Raw genomic sequence first — 21,251 nt, 5'->3', positions numbered from 1 at the left:
GGATCTTGGAACCAAACCCCAGGATATAACAAGGGTCCACTGTACCATCTTTTTTTCTTATGTGTGCTGGAGGCAATGCGTAACCCTGTTCCTCTTGTTTTCACTATTAAAACTAACAGCAGTTTTGGAGAGAGGAATTAGACTGAGGAAATGGTGCAGTATCATTCCCCTCGTTATCAGGGTTAGTGCTATTTTTTTTAATTGCGTGGAAGAGTCAAATTATTGATATCCCACATCACATTTAGGCTCCTGAGCATCAATGTTTAGTAAGTAATCAACTAGAGTAAAGTGGAACAAAGAAACATACATGGATATGGTTTATAGATTCTCCTTGCACTGGTAAAACTCCAGTTACTTCCATTTTGGTCTGAAAGTTATGCTCATGGAACAAAAAACAAAGCAAGGGAGGACATGCCAATTTATACAATTTTTTCTTGTCACAGTACAGATTGTGGAAGAAAAATCAGTGAGAGTATAAATGTTTTATTCAGTAAGAATACAGTTTTTTTTTATTTAAAGGCATATTAGATATAGAGGTTTACAGTGGAAGTTGGTCAGGATATACTATTTCAGCAGCAAGATTCCCAATGCCGTTATCACCAGATTGCATCTTCACACACACAAGCCACAAGACAAATGCTTACTACACCAGCAACCCCAGGCACACTTCAATAAGAAATTCCATCAGGGTGGCATATGTTGGGAAGATTTGCACACAATGAAGTCACCCAAAGAGTGACACTTGTTGCACAAGTGTCCTCAGATGGTTTTTTTTTTGTGTGTGTGTGTGTGTGTGTGTGTGTGGCTTTTTTAGGAAGCAGACTGAAATCTACAAAAGCTCATGCTGCCAACTTGTTTCTTTCAGGTAGTCTCAAAGGTTCTACATACTGATTCTATAGACTAACATGGTTATATCTTTGAATTTTTCAGACATTGTACAATTTCATTCCAAAACACACTGCAGAAATAATCCAGTTTGAGACCACTTTAACTGCCCTGTCTCAGTGTTAGGGAATCCTGGGAATTGTATTTTATTGTGGCACCAAAGCTCTCTGACAAGAGAAGGCTAAAATATCTCACAAAACTACAGTTCCCAAAATCCCTTAGCATTGAACCAGGGCAGTTAAAGCTGTCTCAAACTGGATTATTCCTGCAGTGTGTTTTGGACCTTTATCTCCCAGTCTGCACAGCCAATGAACATCCAGGGATAGCAGTGTTAGCCATTTAGCAAACCCAGTCTTTATTGGTCAACCCAAATACACAATATACATATTGCAAGATTTTGAAGAATTTTTGAGAATCACCCAGTTGCCACATGGCCAGAAGAAGGAGGTGCCAGCCTGCAAGATATGCTCCTCCTTCATCTTAAGCAGGAAGAGAAACAGCAAAATGCAGGCCTATGAGTAACATCTTCAATTTTTTTCTCCTGTTTGGTTTGTAACACCTTGCCTTATGAAGAAGCCAGTGAAGCTTCAAAAGCTTACAACATGTACAGTATATTGTGTATTTTGATTGGCCAATAAAGGTATCAATGTTTGTTGGATTTTTGACTGGATTTGCACAGCCAATGGTGAGGGATGAAAAGAGTTGCAATCTATCAGCATCTGGAAGCCACATGTTGCCCAACCACTGCCATGAAAGAAGTGAGTCTGTGGAACCTACAAGAATTTTCAAATAGTGTTTCATATACTCACCATTGCAAAGTAATTACTGTTTACCATAATAGGCCCACGGCCTCGAAGGTAAATGTATTCTTCCCACCAATCGCTAACCTATAAAAACAAACAAGATCAAATTAGTTAATCTGGGGAATTCATCAAGACATCAAGACTGATACAAAAGCCTAGATACATTAGATACTTTGCTTTTGACAATGAAAGCAAAATCAGACTTCAGTACTGCACTCAGAGGTCTACAATTTTTGTTTGGATTTACCAGACAAGGCAAAGGTTTGGGTAATCTGGTTCCCTAGTGTCTTGCCAGAAACAATCACTCCACATAAGAGCACAGAAAGTACCCCCACCCAATGCACACACAATTTCTTTGGAAAACAGAGATGGAAAGCATGTTGTATTGTCTGAATTTTCTAAGTAGTAACTAGAATGCTGTTGCTGAGCATTAATAATAATAATAATAATTTTATTTATTTATATACCGCTTTTCCACAGATCAAAGCGGTGTACAGACAATTAAAACCATACAATTACAGAACTCTAAGAACAATCATTCGCCTTCAAGGGTAAACAGGGAATTGATGGCAACAGGGTAGATAACTTCATTCTTCAGGGGGAAGGCTTGACAAAAAGAGTTTTAAGCCTCTTTTTGAATGTTTCTAGGGGGGTTGTCAGACGGAGCTCCTCAGATAGATCATTCCACATCCGTGGGGGCCACCACTGAAAAGGCCATCTGGGATGTGGCAACATATTTGGAAGGTGGAATTACCAGTAAGTTCTTCCCAGATGTTCTGAGTGTGCGGGGCGGATCATATGGGGAGATGCGGTCCCTCAAGTAACTTGGGCCCAAGCCATGTAGGGCTTTATAGGTAGTGACCAACACCTTGTATTGTGCTTGGAAGCGAATGGGCAGCCAGTGAAGATCTTTCAAGATAGGTGTTATATGGTCAAACCTGGACGCACCAGTGACCAATCTGGCTGCCATATTTTGTACTAATTGAAGCTTCCGGACTTGGTACAAGGGTAGCCCCATGTACAGCGCATTACAGAAATCTAATCGAGAGGTTACCAGAGCATGTACCACAGTTTCAAGGTCCCTTTGGCCCAGAAAGGGCCACAGTTGGCGTATCAACCGAAGTTGATAGCAAGCACTTCTGACCGTCGCATCTACTTGAGATGTCAACTGCAGAGACGAGTCCAGAAGTACTCCTAAACTGCGAACTTCATCCTTCAGGGGAAGTGTGACCCCGTTCAGGACAGTGGATAAATTTCCTTTCTAAGGCCTGGGGGACCTATCACCAGTACTTCTGTTTTCTCTGGATTCAGGCTGAGTTTGTTTTCCGTCATCCAGCCCATTACCGACTCCAGGCAGGCATTCAGAGGAGAGACGCCATCCTTAGTCAACGCATCAGTCGGGGACACAGAGAAGCATATTTGGGTGTCATCAGCGTACTCCGGATGATCTCATGTAAATGTTAAACAAAGTGGGGGACAAAATAGCTCCCTGAGGGACTTCCAGATGTCAGTTCTCTCTTAGAGGAGCAAGTGTCCCCCAACTGCACCATCTGGAATCTGTCCGAGAGGTAGGAACGGAACCACTGGAGCGCAGTGCCCCCAATGCTCAGCTCTCTCAGGCGTTCCAGAAGGATACCATGGTCAATGGTATCGAAAGCCGATGAGATGTCCAAAAGCACCAACAAGGTCACATTGCCCCTGTCGATGCCCAGACGGAGATAATAATAATAAATAAAAATTTTATTTATATACCGCCCTTCTATAGAGATTATCAACTAAGGTGACCATGGCAGTCTCAACTCCATAACCCGCTCTAAAGCCAGTTTGAGTTGGACGGCGACCGCTCTCTCGATCACCTTACCTAGAAATGGCAACAATGAGACCGGTCTGTAGTTATTCCTTACCAGGGGGTCCAAGGAGGGTTTTTTAAGCAACGGTTTAACTGTTGCTAGTTTTAGACTTGATGGAAATTTTCCCTCCCTGAATGATACATTGATTATACATTGTAACAGTAATGTTATAGCATCACCACCCTGGACGGTCAGCCAAGAAGGACAGGGATCGAGAGAGCATGTCGTCTTCCTAACACTTCCAAGAAGCTTGTCCACTTCATCGGTATGAACAAACTCAAAGTGATCCAGTTTAATAGAGTCCACAGAAGCTCTGGATACCTCTTCTATAGTTTCTGTTGAAATGCCAGCGTCAAGATCAGCCCTTATTCGAGAGATTTTATCTGCAAAGAAGTTGTTAAAATCGTCACAGCAGGCTGTAGTTGGTTCTAAAATAGGGTTCAGGGTGGAGGGAAGCTGAGTCAGCTCCCTGACCACCCTGAACAGCTCTGCTGGACGTGACTCCGCAGACGCAATACGCGCAGCATAGGAGTTCTTTGCTGCGTCTATTGCCACTCCATATGACTTCAAACGAGCCTCATGGAATGTCTTGTCAGATAAGCGCTAGTGTCTCCGCCAGCTGCGTTCTAGTCGTTGCGCGGCCTGCTTCATTTCCTGGAGATCTTCTGTATACCATGGTTTTCTATTGGAAGCAGGCCGGAAAGGACGCTTAGGAGCGATACTGTGTATAGCCTTGGAGAGATCGTTGTCCCAGATGTTAGTCAGGGCATCAACAGAATCACCGTCAGATCCAACCATAAGCCCTTCTAAGGCTTCTTGGAAACTTTTGGGTTCCATCTGCCTTCGAGGGTGGACCATCCTAATTGGTCCTCCACCCCCGGGGGGATTTGGGTAGTTGCCTTAAGTCGAACCTCAACCAGGTAATGGTCTGTCCATGACAGAGCAGAGGTACTGCCTACCTCTGCCCATGGAGTGTCCCAGTTCGTACTAAAGACAACATCGAGTGTATTACCTGTGCAGTGCGTTGGAACCAAGACTAACTGGGATAGGCCCATGGCCATCATGGAAGCCATGAACTCCTGAGCCGCACCTGTTAGAATTTGTGAGCCGGCCTCGAAAGGGATGTTGAGGTCTCCCAGAACCAGAAGTCTGGGAGACTCCAGCAACAGTTCCGAGACCAGCTGTGTCAGCTCGGCTAGGGAGTCTGTTAGCCCACAGGGTGGACGGTAGACCAACAGGATCCCCAGACTATCCTTAGCCTTCAAGGTCAGGTAAATACACTCGATGAAGTCCATTTTCCAGACGAATACACTAATGTCACTCTTTCCTTTCTCTCTGCAGCAAAGTGTACTAGGGTCCTGTCGCTACTTTTTGGCTCTACAAGTGTTGTCACAATCAAATAACACCTTATTCTTTGAAATCCCAAAATGAACTAAACTTGTTTGGATTGATCTAGATCTGGCCTAAATTGGATTGTTCCAAATTATTCTGAGATAATTTGGACCAATTTGGTGATTGGACATGGGGGGGGGTGAGCCAGAGAGTGGCCAAATAGGACCATAAACTAAATCACGAGTTCCTGAATTGTGCTGTCCCAGGTTTTCTTCACTTTTCATGCTTGCAAGAGGAGGCTTGGAGATTGTCTGCATGGGCCAAATAACACATCCCCCCTCCAGTCCTCTTAGTGAGCAGTCCAGATGACATAAGGCCCAATCTGTGGTTCTAATGTGAACTGTCTGGATGATGTATGGCCAGTTTAGGACAGAACCCAAGATACCCCCCTTCTTTTCAATGGTTTAAAATAAATCACACTTTTCTCGGGATCTTCCCAGAAGATCCAGAGCCCTTCATTGCGATGCTAGGCTGTTTAAAATGTGTCCTGCTCTGCCAGCCACTGGCATGGGCCACTCATTCTGTGGTCTGAATGAGGCTCCAGCCATGTGACCGATGCTGAGTGCCTTATTCAGGTCTCAGAGTGAGTGACTTGCACCAACACTGGTAGCACTAGCCAGAACACCAAGAGGCATGTGCTAACAGCCACCTGGTTTTGAAACAGAGTGGCCAACGTAATGGGGAAATGCTGGGGCAGTTTTGGGGCCAGAATACTCTGGGCTCCTCCTATTCTGGCCATGCAAACCTGACCTAAAATGTAGGAGCCTGATAGAACTGAAAGATCAAATTGATTCTCAATTAATATGTTATTCTCAGAGCAATTATATATGAATCACACTAACTAGGGAAGCATCTGTGAATTTCCAAATAATATTATGTGATGCTAGACTGGCATGTCATATAAACAATGCATGTCCATATCCCTGAAAATGCATTGTGTGCGATGAACACAATTACAAACAAGCAGTTTTGCCTAGAGTTAAAGGGGTGGGGGGGAGACTTGAGAATCAGAAGCACTTAAGCCTTGCACATCATCCATAAGTTCATTATTTATTTTCCTTGTGCAGAAAAAGGAGTTTAACGTACGTATTTGCCTACTTAAAATATTTAACACCATCCAAGCTCAAACTAGTAATTTACAACTAATTAAGGCTAAGCAGTAATGGAGAGTGACTAAAATGGTGAAAGGTCTGGAAACCATGCCCTATGAGGAAAGACTTAGGGAGCTGGGGATGTTTAGCCTGGAGAAGAGGTTAAGAGGTGATATGATAGCCCTGTTTAAATATTTGAAGGGATGTCATATTGAGGAGGGAGCAAGCTTGTTTTCTGCTGCTCCAGAGACTAGGAGCCGGAGCAATGGATGCAAGCTGCAGGAAAAGAGATTCCACCTCAACATTAGGAGGAACTTCCTGACAGTAAGGGCTGTTCAACAGTGGAACACACTCCCTCGAAGTGTAGTGGAGTCTCCTTTCTTAGAGGTCTTCAAACAGAGGTTGGATGGCCATCTGTCGGGGATGCTTTGATTGTGATTTCCTGCATGGCAGGGGGTTGGACTGGATGGCCCTTGTGGTCTCTTCCAACTCTACGATTTTATGATTCTATCAAGTCTTACCTATCACCAGTTTCTACTGCCAGTATACAAATGAGAGTTTATAAAAACAATGTACTGAAATGGTAAGCAAAATTTGCTTTTGAAGAGTAATGTTTCTTTAAACACAAAACAATTGAAAAACTTAAACAGAGGATCACAGAAGATTTAAGAAGTTAAAACTATATGATTTCAGGAAAGAACCTGATTCATCTACTTACATAGTTTGTAGTCCACCAGGACTTCAGTTTCAAGTACCACTGTAACTTTGGTCCAAGATTAACTGCAAAATCTTTGCCAAGACCTTCCATTCTTTTAAACTGTTCATCATTCATAAGAGGACGAACTGATTCTAAATACTGGAATTGGTAAGAAGAAAAGATCTGTCAGCATGGCAAGGTCTATAAAAATCACCCCATTCTGTTCTTCTGATACAAATAAGCAACAAATAAAAGTAACACTCATGGCAATACAAAAGAGCACCACAATTGCCAGTGTTATTTGGTATGACGAAGAAGAAATGCAGTAACAGAATGGTTTTCTGATGGCACAAGCCATTACTGCACTTAGAACATATTAAATCACAGCATTTAAAACATGAATCTATAATTGGAATATAATTGACCTGTATCACAAAATTAATTAATTAATGAATTAATTAATAAACCACTAGTTATTCTGAAATCCAGTTTCTAACCCAGGGGTTGCCAACTTGGGGTGCATGTACCCCCAGGTGGTGCAAGAATGAATTTCAAGGGGTGCAGCAAAGATACCTTAAATTGCATCTGCACTGTAGAAATAATCCAGTTTCATACCACTTTAACTGACATGACTCAGTGCTACAGAATTCTTGGAATTGCAGTTTCTTGCAGCCCAAGAGCTCTCTGACAGAGAAAGCTAAATGTCACACTCAACTACAGTACAGTATCCGTAATTACACAGCAGTGAGCCATGGCAGTTAAAGTGGTGTCAAACTAGAATGTTTCTGCAGTGTGGATGGAGCCTTAGTGAATCTAAATTAAGTTCTATTTTGTCAGTCAGTCAACACTGAAACAATGGAACTATTGACATTAAATTTCCTATTGATTCAGTGAGTCTACTCTAGCTGAATCTAACAATTAACTGTAAGTCAAAATTACTTCTACCATCAACTGATTCATCATATAATGAAATTCTAAGAACAAAGTCTGGTGAGGAGCCTCTAAACCATTTACAGATAACACAAGACAGACAATAGATAAAAACAAAGGAATCTGAAGACTTGAATATCTTGCCTCTGGAGCATAAATGCAAGATACAATGAGTTGTGGCAATAGATAACACTACACTTGATTTCATTGTAAGTGAAAGGAGATACGCTATAATCTGGAACTGAGTTAATCAGATATCATGTTAATTTTTTACTCATGCAGGCTTGGGAACAAAGAAAGTCAAGGCAGACATTCCATCTGGATTTAGATTTGGGGAGAAAGCATTTTCAAAAATCTAACACACCCTAGTTACAGTATCTTTAACAGCTGGAACTGGAAGACGTGGCAGAGATGTCTGGAAACTGTACAGCATTGGTTTACGACCAGAAAAAAGCTTCACCAGTGTCTGCAAATTAAACAGAAGAAAATAAAGTTTTGCTGAGCAGCAGAAAATAAGTGTTTAATATGTTTCATAAATGTGTACTTCATCATTTGGACTTCCTTCTCAGAAGATGACAGTTAAAGAGCACATGCAAACATGGATTTCTGACAACTGTTAATCCATTTCTTATAAACCCTAGGCCGAAGAGAAACTATCTCACCTCAAAATCCATTTTTCACATATGGTATTTGGCTGTTAATCCTGATTCCTAATCATAACCAAGGTTTAAATTTATCTAATATTTGCCTACACCTTTTCTATCCTCCCCACCCTTTTCTGACTATGTGTAAACTATTTAGGAACAGAATCCTTGCTAAATAAGTAAGGTGCCACACATGTTAATGGAACAATACCAATAAATGTTCTTTTAATGATCTTTTGCTCCATTTTAATGTTCAATGAGAAAAAGTATGCCATAGGAATGGCTAGAGCACTCAAATCTTCAGTGTTTATAAAGTAGCAGGACAACTGATTGAACTGCCAGGAAAAGACACAGGTAGATCCCCAGACTTACTGGGGATTCCATTAGAACCCTCTGAAAGAGCACTGGGATACAACAGGCATCCATCTTTGTCAAGGTGTGCTAGTGGTTTTATTCCCAGGGATCTGCAAGATTTTCACAGGCTTTCCTGAGAGATTATAGTGGTTGGTCAGCCTGGGGAATGGGCTCACGCCAGTGAACACAGTGGTTCTTCTATGGTCTGCCAAGAGAGTGTAAAATAATTCTTGTAGGCACCCATAGTCTGGCTCAGATCTTTCCCCTGTTCTCCTACTTTTCACTTTAGAGCTTATGGGCTCTTACTTATAATGAAGACTATGGCCTGTTACAGACTGCCAGAATAAAGCTGCTTCGGGTCTCTTTGGAGGTATGCTGTTTAAATGATGCATGCATCCTAAGAATCTGGAAGCTGCACCAAAGCTGCACTCCAGTGCTTATGAATGGAGTGTGGCTTTGGCGTGACCTCCAGACTCTTAGGACCCATGTATCATTTAAATAGCATACCTCCAAAGAGACCCAAAGCAGCTTTATTTTGGCAGTCTGTAACAGGCCTATATGTTTTATATTATTTGACATTTTTGTCACAACTTTAGGCAGGTTTTCACATAGGGCCACATTCCTATATTATTGGGGAGAGAATGCCCATCATCCTTAGTCCAAGGGTGCCTTAAAGGACTTTGGGCTGAGATATTCAGGAGCACACCCAGCTTGGAGGTTATGAAACCTCATTCACAGCTAATAGAGGAGCCATTTCAGCTATGTGGAATGCTATGTCTGTCATTCCATACTCCCCCCAGCACCAGGCTATGGGAGGAGGGAATGGGGTTCCATTATTTGGCAGATGGGTCCCGTGATCAAGAGTAGGAATCACGTGTGGCTCTCCAGGGGCGGCAACTCCCAGCATTCCTCAGCACTGACTATGGCGGGTTACAGACTGCCGAAAAGCGGCAGTCTGCTGCCGCTGCCGGTTGCTGCATCCGGGAACCGCAGCAGCCAAACGGCGCGGTTCCCGGACACAGCAAAGGAGCGCGAAAATCGCGCTCCTTCCTGGGTCCCGGATGTGATGCCGCGAGGCACTATGTCAAGATGGCGGCAGCCGTGTGGAACAGCCACCGCCATTTCGTACGGACTCAGTCCATGCTAGGGTTAGGGGCGTCTGGAAGAGACAACCCTTTCTAACCCTAGCACGGACTGAGTCTGTCCTAGGGTGCCCGTCTGTAACGGGCCTATGTTAGTTGGGTCTGCTGGGAGCTGCAGTCCAAACAACGTCTGAATGCCACATGATTTCTTATCCCAAGCTAGGCCAAGTTTCTTCAGATGTAACCAGTAAAATTGTGGACTTCTGTATGCTAATGATGCTCCTCTGGTGTTACTTCAACACATGCATTCCAGTCAACTACAGCCAATAGGCCCATGACCTTACCTCCAAATAGATAGATTTTGAGGAATAATTTGTGCTTAAAAGTGGCTTGCCTATTGCAGTTTTAAAGTGGAATTTTTTTTAAACGGTCAGTAGTTTCATCTTCCATTCAAGTTTTCATACGCACTGTACATGCAAGTACAAATATCTGAAGCTTTAGCAAACTCTTGTCAAGAGGGGACAGAACTTTGGCTCATCCTTTGGCAACAGCCTCACTATGATAGACAGTGCCTAAGCAGGAGACCTGTCTACATTACCTCTAACGTGGTATGACATAGTGAAATTATTTCCTTAAAGCACAGCCATCACAAAAATAATTACATTTCATTTTGTAAACTGTTGCAGAACACAGCAATTCTTCTACTACAAGCAGAGATTACAAACATCACAAAATTCTTTCTTTAACCAGCTTTTGGTGTGTGTGTGTGTATTTCTCTCTCAAGGTTCTTAACCAAAGGTAAAGTATAAAAATAGCAAGAAGAATACTCGGGGGGGGGGGGGGGTACAAATAGGCAAGACTGTTTAGAGAGGTAGAATGCAACAACCTAGCAAATAAAGGCCCATTACAGACAGGCCTTAAAGTGCGTGCTCCGCGCGTGCTAGGGTTAGAAAGGGGCTTCCTTTCCGGATGCCCCCAACCCTAGCACGTGCGGAGCTCGCAGAAAATGGCGGTGGCCGTTCCACACGGCTGCCGCCATTACGACATCACGACCGCGCCGCCTCTATATGGAGCAGCGCAGACGTGACATCATCACGCCACACCAGGGCGCATAGTGCGCCCCTTCCCCGGCCGGAAAAGGAGCTCCGAAACGGAGCTCCTTTTCCGTTTGCGTCGCTGGGCGCAGCCTTCAGACGGCTGCGCCCAGCGACGCAGAGGAGAAAGGGGCCAAGCGGCCCCTTTCTCCTCCTCCCTGCCACAGTGGGGTGTCCTTGGGGCTTGAAGCCCCAAGGACACCCCTTTCCAGGCTGCGAGGAAGAGGCCTTTTGCCGCTTCCCCCCAGCCTGGAAAGCGGCAGATCGGGGCCTCAGCGGCTGCTGCTCTGGCCACTGAGGCCCCGATCCGGCTGGGAAAGGGCCGGGTGCAGGCAGCCGCTTTTCGGCGGTCTGTAACCCACCAAAGCTAGTTATGATAAACTCTCCCAAATGTCTGAGAAATTCAGTCCCCGTTATTAGATGTATTTTTAGATGTATTTTTCAAGATGCTTGTTGTTTCAGTTATACTGATAATTGTTTTCCTCACAGTATCCAGGACTAACATTCAAGATGGCATATTAGTCATAGCTTGTTCACAGCACTCAAGCTCAGTATTGTAAGAAAAAAAGTGTCAAATTTGTAAGGCATGCCAAAAATCCATCCAATGAAAATGATAAGCCATGATGGCACAATGCTCTAGTCCCTTACCCTTACAGATTGAGCCTGTATTCAAATCAGAAAGCTCTTGAAATTATATCTGGAAAAAACTATCAGACATTTTGTTTGCAACTGGTTTCTATTTCTCATAAAAGCATTCAAGAGACTAGTTCTCATGTTCCAATTGAATTCCTTCTACAATCAACTAAGACATGTAAGGGACACAATGTAATAACACAAGAGACTGTTGTAGACAAGGCATCTATTTGTTTAGTCCTAATACCAGTCACTTACTCTGTAAGGTTAACCTTCTAGCTCTCCAGATATGCTAGACTACAACTCTCATAACCTCACAGTCAGGTTGAGGAAGGGTGCTGCAACCTAATAATTCTCAGGGCAAGGTATTCCTCTGTCTCAACTATCCCTCCTGATACATTCAAAATGTTTCTTCTTAAACTTTCTTTGGACCTGAAGTTTGGGCCTTTACCCATTTTATGAAGCTATATGTTCCAGCATTCAGAACAATTCACCAATACGCTCAGACTGTGGTCTTATATGGCTTTGTCTGATAAGAAGAACTGCAGCACTGAACATTTAGCTATTAAAATACTGCAGTCGAGTGTAGCCAAGCTTCACAAAAATGAAGGATACTTCTGCCAGTAGGCAGGATGTAACCAAACTGAAAATGTTCAAGGAATATGCAGGAGTAGTCAATTATGTAAATATGAAGAAGGAGGAGGAGGAGGAGAGTAAGAGCCCAGTACAAACCACTGCTTTGCGGTGGCCTGGGACCGAAATTAGGGCTTGGGAGAGTGGAGCGTCCGCACACTTCGCTCTCTTCCAGCATCATTCAGAAGACCCTATTTTGTGCTCCCCCTATTTCGTGTTCATGCCTATCAAGGTGGTGGGAATGTTTCACTGTGCAGGCATAACTATGCCTGTGTAGGGAGTTGTGGCACGAGGAGAAAGGCCACTGCCACAGCAACTATGAGGAGAATAAAAGAGACTAGAAAAATAGGCTTCCCTTGCTACCATTAACTGACTCTACACAAAAGGTAACCTCTACATAACACACTGACAGGAATCTGGTCTAAATCTGGTAAATGTTACCTCAACTCCATTTTACGTTCAAGTTTATGATGAATAACTCTTACCATCCATAACTTGGTTCCTTTAGAAAGTTTGCCATGTTCGGCAAACATCCAGCCATGGTAGGAAAGCAGCATCTTTAGTGTGTAGCGCATTGAGAAAATAAGGACCACCCAGAGCCCTGTTCCAAAAAGAATCCCACTGACAATATTCTGTGTTTGGTTGGACATATAGCCACTATTGAGGGAAAAATTAAAAAAGAAAGCATCTGTCAAACAAGTCTGACAAAAGTAAAACAGCAGAACATACTAAGAAAGCCAGGGTCAATCTGAACTTAGGGGCTGAACTGAAGTGCCAATTCAGTAGCCCAGTGACAGGTGGCAAATTTGGGAGGAGGGAGAACAGCATAAAACAGCTCAAGTGGTTACCAATGGGATGCCAGCTCTGTCTCTCCTCTTTTTTATTTTTAAGGAAAAAAATGTTTCAAAAGCCATCAGTGGTTGGAATAAAGCCTAGGGATGCATTCACACTACACAATTATAGCACTATGATGTTACTTTAATGGCCATGTTTCCATCCTATGGAATTCTGGCATTTGAAGTTTAGGGGCATAATTAGAATTCTCAGCCACAGATCTTTGGTGTCTTACCAAACTACAAATCACTGGATTCTACGGGATGCAGCTAAGTAGAATCAAAGTGTTATAACTGTAAAGTGTGAAAGAGCCACTGGTCATGCACCCCACTGCATGTTCCTAGAACACAGGCATCCTGTGATGCTCTCTTACAGCTCTCTACTTCAAATTGTGCTGAGAAGACTTGACATTAAATTGGAAAGACATTTCACTTGCTTTTAACAGTACATAGTAATCTTACCACAGGTCAGCCATGGGACATAGGTAGCATTTTAACATAAATTAAAAGGAAAAAGAGAATGAGGGCCCAAGAAAGGAAGAGAACAAAGACACTGCCATCCATCATGAAGCTTTCCTTCTGCACAAGTCCATTTGAACCATTCCAGCCCTTAAGTCCCCAAATTACACTCCCTATATTGAAGGAGAGCCAAAACTAGATAACTAACTTAACTGTGTGCATATTTTATTCAAAATGCTAATGCCAAATACTGTAACTTCAAATTCATTAGAACTACCCATAGTAACATAAAGCCATAGTTAGGTTTGTGTTATTTCAGTCACTCAGTCATTTTAAAAGCTTGTGTCTCACCTTTGTCCCTTGAAAAGAAAACTCAAGGTAGTAAACAAATAAAATCAAATAATATTTATAAAAAGCTTTAAAACTCCAAATGAAAGATAGCAGCAATTTATAGGAATGGCAGTTAGCCTTCAAATTATGTGGCCCTACCCAAATTAGACAATTAATAAAATGCTTAATATTTTGGTAAAATGTTAATGGCATGAAGACAGAACTCTCTGAAACACAACCAAAGGATCCTTGTATGATATTGTAAATTATATAAGGAGCTTTTTTATTTTAAAAAAATGCTTATGCTTTATTTTTTTTAAACAAACATTGTGTGTATTTTTATTCAGTGTATATTAAATACAGCACAGAGATACTCATAAAAGGTACAACCCTTTGTAAGTTTGTAGTGTAGCTCCCCAAAGAAGTCTGCTTTCTGACTTCATGGTTTAGAACAGGGGTAGGCAATCTTTTTGAGCCGGGGGCAGGGTTGCTGTCCCTCAGACAACTGGGGGGCTGAAGCCAAAAAAATAAATAATTAAATAAATTTTTTTTTTAATAAAAAATGAAATTAATAAATAAACCGGGACAAATGTAGGACAAAATTTTTAAATGGAGGGCACTTTTTTAAAAATGGAGGACACGCAAAAAATTTGCTGATTTTTAAAAAAATGTTAATATAAATGCATATTTCTCAGGCTTCTATAGACAATTGCCCCCCTTGCCCGCCGCTTGCCCCCCTCTTCTTGATAGGCCAAAGGCCCCATGCCCTCACACAAGAGGCCAAAGGCTCCGGCGGCAATCGGCGGCAGGACCAAGCAGGGGCCGGTCCCAAGGCCTTGCCGGGCCGCATCCGGCCTGCGGGCCGCAGGTTGCCTACCCCTGGTTTAGAATATTCATCTCATCAAAAAAGAAAGTCTTAACAGTCTAAATGCCCAGCCCAAGATCTTCTTGGTATGGATTTTAATCTGAGCCATAGAAGAATGCAACTATACTCAGCTCCATCCTTCTCATAGCTATTTTGTCAAGAGTGATAAAACAGTCCTCAGAACTCCTGGTGGTTGGCTTCCTGCTCTAGGAGCTAAGCATTAAAGGCAAGGGTCTGTATGTGCATAAACACACACACAAATAGACATACATATAAGAAAAAGACCTCTTTTCATTTCAACACTAATGGCAGGTGCAAGATAAGTGGGTGGGCAAGTGGGATTTTACATGTATACCATGAAGCTCTACTGAATTTGAGGCAAAATAAGCTGAGATGTTTAACAATAATTAAAATTAAAGAAAATACCTTGGGTTAAATTGCTCAGCTTTTTCTGAGCTAAAGGAAAGAGAAGTGTCACTTCATTCATCGCAAAACTTATCAGAAGAATATGATCAAGAAGAAAAGAGGGTGCTAATTACTTACGTTGTATCAAGTGTCCGGTTGATTTTAGCTATTAATCCCAAAGAAGGATCTACTTTAGCATACATTGTTGACATAACTCCTACTACTACAATCAGCCAACTTGATGGGCTAGCAGGATAGACTCCTGTGATTATGCCATTCTGTAAAGATAAGAAGACAATAATTAATTTTCTGGATTTTCCAGAAATTTTCTGAAGCCATCACCTCATGTTTCCCATAGCAATTGTTTTAAGAAATATCCCAGGATCCGTGAAGACACAGCCATACAACTGAAGACTAGTTTGCTATATTGGTCTTCTTTATAGATCATGACCGTACATATACATAGCAAATGCACTTTGCCAATGAGCAAAAGCATACTTGGAAACTAATAAATACTGTACCTATGGAAATCTGAAGGTCTTAACATTTGCAGAAAGGTGTTTGAGTTTACAAACCCTTCCAAAAAATGCCGATATCAGGAGAAGACTGGTCCATTTGTTCCTACAGTGAGAGACTTTAAGATGTCTGTAGAGTGCACCCATTCCTAAAACTGTCTGATCTTGCATGGTGATGTATCCTTAATTTTATTTATACCCTGCCTTTCTCCCAAAACTGGGACTCAAGGCAATTTACAGATTAAAAAACAAAAAACAAATAAAACTACATGTAGCTAAAACCACACACACAAAAAAATCACATTTAAACCAGTACTAAACTATTTGCAAATTTAAAACCATTAAAACCATTAAAACCATAGAGCAAATATAGTACTGAACCCTAAAAGAGAAAGCCCTTACATGTACAAAAATCAGTTCCTAAACAGAAGTAAGAAGGTCTTTACCTGCTGACAAAAGGAAAGGAAGGAAGGAGCTTGCCTAGAAAGAGACTATAGGAGGGAAACACACATACATTTTCCCATTCAGATTGGCATATTTTCTACTAGCATCTCATACTGGTTTACCCTTTTCTTCCACTATGTCTTATCAAGTTCTAGAGTCTGTCAGCCAGAGAGAAGGCCTTCTCCCATTTTATGCCTTAGTTACGTCCAATTTAGACTGTTGTAACAAGCTCTATGTGGGGCAATTTTGAAAATTATTCAGAAACTTTTTCTGGTGCAAAATTCTGTAGCCAGACTGTTGATCAGGGTGAATTATGGGGAACATGTGATTTCCTTGTTAATAACAGTTTTCCTGGGTGCATGTCTGTTTCTGGGTACAATTAGAAGGGCAAGTTATTGTGTGTGTGTACATAGATAGGTATCTATCTGATAGCTATCTGAAAGACTGTATTCTTCTATACGAACCTGCATGGGCTTTGAGATACTTGGGGAGAGCCCTTCTTTTTTCCTGTCACTCAGAAACAAGAAGGAGACTCCTTGGTGGCTGCTCCCAGATTGTGGAGCATTCCTCCAAATGAGGACAGATGCCCCCCTCTCTGTTGTCCCTCCACCAGCAAAGATCTTTTTATTCAAGAAGATCTTTAGCAGTTAGGCAGGAGTGTAGCAAAAGAGGGCTTTATTCTGAATAGATAATTCCTTCTTAAATAATTCTTAAGTACCGTAGTTTTTTTTACTACTTAAAACATTTTAAGTTTGTGTTTTTTACAATTTTTAATCATTTTATTGTTACGTTCTAAGGCAGTGATTCCCAAACTTTGATCCTCCAGGTATTTTGGACTTCATCTCCCAGAGGCCTTTGCCAGCTTGGCCAACAGTCAGGAATTCTGGGAGCTGAAGTCAAAAATGAGGACCGAGGTTTGGGAACCACTGTTCTAAGGGGAGACAGGTGGGACAGAAATAAATAAGGAAGAATACATTTGCAGAGAGAAAATAGCACAGTCTCTTTCATTCTTTCTTATAGTGGTTTACTTGTTGTAATTTACTAAATCCGGTTGGAAAGATAAAAAAAAAATAACTCAAAGGAAATGTGTGGAAACATTAGTATTATGTTGTAAACAAGGATGTTCAGAACCCTGCATTGTAGCATAGAGTGTACCTCTGCCCTGAGCACAGATTAAGACCTGCAAAATAAAATACCTTGAATCTGATGAACTTCTTCTTCCAAGAATAGAGACCAGACAGGTAGATCTGCCTGAGAGCTTCATGGCTCATGCGAAGGTCTATTCCATCTGGTGTTACAGTAAACTGAAACGCAACTGCTTGATGGGCTTCCGCCATTGTTAGAATGTATCTGTCAAAAGCAAGATTTTTTTTTAATTGCATATTAGTAGTAGGAACTTACTTTGAGATAACTAACCAGAAAGAGGGTATATAATAATAATAATAATAATAATAATAATAATAATAATAATAATAATAAATTGTTTATTTATTAACCGCTTTTCCCAAGATCAAATCGGTGTACAAGTGTCAGTAAAGACAGTCAGTAAAAACAGTACCACAATTCACATATTAAAAATACAAATTAAAACGAATTAAATCCAAAAGCATAGTTAAAAACATACAGTAATAATGTTAAAATCATGAATATCAATATGTCAGAGTCAATAGGGGAAAGATAATCTTAGAAGGAATTGGGAAGGTAGGCTTGTAGGAAGAGGTGGGTTTTTAATGCCTTTTTAAAGGCTTCTACTGTTCCACTAAGGCTGATCCCTTCAGGGATCATGTATGACATGTAATACAAAAGTATACATACCAAGTATCTGCTATCTTGTTGCTTGTTTCTTTGTTTGCATAATATACTTCCCAAAATTTCAGACTACATCATGCCCCATCAATTATAAAGAGCAAAGTCTGCTCAAAGTTAACACCTACAACAGGATACTTCTGAATAAACTAAAAAGAGTAACAGAGGTAGGGAACTTTTCCTTGGTGGTCATCTTGCTCTTCTTTTGGTGCAAAGCGAAGTCCTTTTTATTTTCCTGGGTTCATAACTTGCAATGAAATTGTTTTAACATCTTGTTTTAGTTGTTCTGCTACTTACTATTGAACTATTTTCGAGTTACTCTTTTCACTTTTTAAATTATTCCATCATTGACAGGACTGGCATTTATATAGAAACACAAGCAAGGCCAATGGTGGCGCAGTGGATAAATGCCTGTACTGCAGCCACTCACTCACAAACCACAACTGAATTCAATACCAGCCAGGGGCTCTGGGTCAGCTCAGGCTTACATCCTTCCGAGTTTGCTAAAATTAGTACCCAGCTTGCGGGGCAATTAGCTTACACTTTGTAAACTGCTTATTACATCGGTAAGCGGTATAGGAATGTACTTGCTATTATATTCAACTATTCAAAATATTCTGTACAAATTATAGCAATAATGGCCCAATATAGCTATTTATATATTACAAATTTGGGACTGAAGCTATACAAATGAAACTTTCAGAGCTGTGTAACCCCTGTGGGACATTCATTCACTATCATATGGACAGAACAGTTTCCTTGTTAGAACCACACTCAGGAAAAAATGATCCTGCTATTTTGCAACAAAAGCTCTTTGGCACAGCTCTAACGCCTGGACTGCCCTCCTACCCATCACCTCTAAAATCATCTCCTCTCCATCCCATATATAGGTTTTCCATATTGTAATAATATGCTTTTCATCTATGCTTTAAAACTTTGGCAGCTCCATTTAACATGATCTGTACAGTTTAAGGCAATCTTCATATAGCTCTACAATTTCAGGAAAAGTTAGAGGAGGAGTGAGGTTGGTGTGTCCTCTCCTTATGTGGGAGATTCGTTCCGGATCCCCTGCGTAAGGAAAAAAAATACATATGCTGAAGCCCCATTGGACGTAATGGGGCTCGTATCCATGGCGCGCGCCCCATTACTTCTTCCGGGGGTGCCGAGGCTTCTTCCAGCGAAGGCTTCCAGTGTATGCTGGAAGCTGCGTATGGTGCACCCGCATATAACACAGGTGCGCTGTACATACATTTGAACAACTAACAGAAGAGGATGACACTGAAGCTTCAAAGAAGGGGTTATAAGATTGCTATTCTGTGCCTTTGTTTCCAATGTATGGCAACCCTAAGGCAAACCTATGACAGGGTTTTCTGGGGCTGAGAGTATGTGACTCACCCAAGGTCACCTAGTAGATTTCCATGGCCAATAGGGGAATTGAACTCTGATCTCCAGAGTCATGGTCAAACAAACACTCAAACCACTGCACCACACTGACATTAAGAAGATAAGAACATATAGTAATGATATATAGAAACACAAGCAAGGGACACCTTAGTCACATTTGTTAACCAAGGGCAAGCAATGGCAGCCCATATCGAATGATCCTGATCAAACTGAAATGAAGAAAAAGAGTGGGATATAGCTTGTCTTGTCTTCCAGAGAATAGATTTCAATATACAGTATTTTGCAGTAATAAAGCATTATTCAAGTTTTAACAGAAGCTTTCACTTCAACAGGAACTCCTTAAAAGGTCTGAGACATTCTTCCAACTTAACACTAAGTTGTGAAAAAAACTAATTTAGGGGATGACTAGAATTGTTCCTCTCTCTTTTTGTTACAGAACATAAACCTTGATGACAGAGCACATGGCTTTGCATGCCACCAGCCCTCCTAGTTTCCCTCTCTGGATATTCAACTAAGAAGCTGTATGCATGGGCTCGAAGGTTCATGTCCCACCCCCCGCCATCTTTGAATCCAGGCTGGGATCAGGCACACCAGATGCTGATCTGTTGGTATCAGTCTGATTCTGGAGCAAAGGGGCCTATGACCCGCCATTTGCTATGGAGTTGTGGCAACTCCTGGCTGACCAAATGGCCCCTGCACTCCTTTCTTGTGCCTATTTTAGTTGTTCTGCTATTTACTACTGTGTCATTTTTGGGGTACTCGTTTTACTTTATAAATTATGCCATCATGGACAGGGTTGGTATTTATAAAGAAACACTAGCAAGGCCAGTGTTTATATAGCATTGCCCTCAACTGTTCAAAGTATTCTGTATAAATTATAGCAATAATTACAATGGCTCAGTAAAGCTATTTATATATTACAAATGTGGGACTGAAGCTACACAAATGAAACTTTCAAATGAATATAAATGAAACTTTCAGAGCTGGGTAACCCCTGTAGGACACTCATTCACCATCAAATGGACAGAACAGTTTCCTTGTTAGAACTATACTCGAGGGGAAATGATCTTGTTATTTTGCAACAAAAGCTTTTTTGCAAAGCTCTAATCCAGGGGTCGGCAACCTACGGCCCGTGGGCCGGATCCGGCCCGCGGAGGCCTTTCTGCCGGCCCCCACGCAGTCCTGCTGCCGATTGCCGCCGATTCCGCGCCGCTCTGGGCGCCATTTTATTTTTCAAAATGGCGGCTGAAGTCTCGCGCGACCTTTCCCAGACGGGAAAGGTCGCGCGAGACTTCGCCGCCATTTTGAAAAGCAAAATGGCGGCGGAGGAGGAGGAAGAGGAGGGCCGCGCGGCCTGGGGTGGAGAAGGCAAAGGCTGAAGACCAGCGCGGCCCTTCCCCGCCTCCCCGCGGGGCTCCACGCGGGCGGCCCCACGCTGCCAACCTCCTCTGTCTCCTCCGTCCTGCCCCCAGGCCGCACGGCACATGGAGGAGTGGGAGGAGAAGAAAGAAGAGGAGGAGGAGGCAGCAGCAGGAGGAAGAGGAGATGGGGGCAGCAGGAGGAGGAAGAGGAGATGGGGCAGCAGGAGGAGGAAGAGAGAGGAAGAGAAGGTGGTGAGTGGCCAGAGGCCACATTGGTTTTTTTGTTTTCTTTTTAATTGCTAACAAGTGTCCCTGCCTTGACAATGATAGTGTGATGATGATGATGATGACAATGATGATATAAGCCAGCTTGAGAGGCATGGAGGCACTGTTTCTGAAGCCAAGAGAGTGTGACCTTGCAAAGTGTGTTTTGTGTGCTTTTAATGCTAACACGTCTCCCTTGCTTTGACAATGATAGTGTGATGATGATGATGCAGCTTGAGAAGCATGCAACTACTGTTTCAGAAGCTGAGAGAGTGTGACCTTGCAAAGTGTGTTTTGTGTGCTTTTAATGCTAACAAGTCTCCCTTGCTTTGACAATGATAGTGTGATGATGATGATGATGCAGCTTGAGAAGCATGCAACTACTGTTTCAGAAGCTGAGAGAGTGTGACCTTGCAAAGTGTGTTTTGTGTGCTTTTAATGCTAACAAGTCTCCCTTGCTTTGACAATGATAGTGTG

The 21,251-nt window shown here is 42.1% G+C and overlaps 2 protein-coding genes across 3 annotated transcripts in view; both read right to left on the bottom strand.

Moving 5' to 3' along the window:
* LOC121926322 (sodium/hydrogen exchanger 10-like) overlaps positions 1-21,251 on the bottom strand; it is a 587,624-nt gene that overhangs the window by 301,802 nt on the left and 264,571 nt on the right. The gene's annotated exons all lie outside the window — the stretch shown is intronic.
* CPT1A (carnitine palmitoyltransferase 1A) overlaps positions 1-21,251 on the bottom strand; it is a 62,465-nt gene that overhangs the window by 28,418 nt on the left and 12,796 nt on the right. For both annotated transcript variants that reach the window (XM_042455750.1, XM_042455759.1), the window contains exons 2-7: positions 17,136-17,289; positions 15,119-15,258; positions 12,574-12,745; positions 8,013-8,114; positions 6,740-6,877; positions 1,695-1,772 (exon numbers count right to left, since the gene is read on the bottom strand). In XM_042455750.1, the coding sequence (XP_042311684.1) occupies positions 1,695-1,772; positions 6,740-6,877; positions 8,013-8,114; positions 12,574-12,745; positions 15,119-15,258; positions 17,136-17,276 (771 nt within the window). In that variant the 5' untranslated portion in view covers positions 17,277-17,289. The remainder of the gene's footprint in view (positions 1-1,694; positions 1,773-6,739; positions 6,878-8,012; positions 8,115-12,573; positions 12,746-15,118; positions 15,259-17,135; positions 17,290-21,251) is intronic.

This window comes from Sceloporus undulatus, chromosome 1 (genome assembly GCF_019175285.1).
Source record: "Sceloporus undulatus isolate JIND9_A2432 ecotype Alabama chromosome 1, SceUnd_v1.1, whole genome shotgun sequence".
Lineage (NCBI taxonomy): Eukaryota > Metazoa > Chordata > Lepidosauria > Squamata > Phrynosomatidae > Sceloporus > Sceloporus undulatus.
This window is presented reverse-complemented; position numbering and strand designations above follow the sequence as displayed.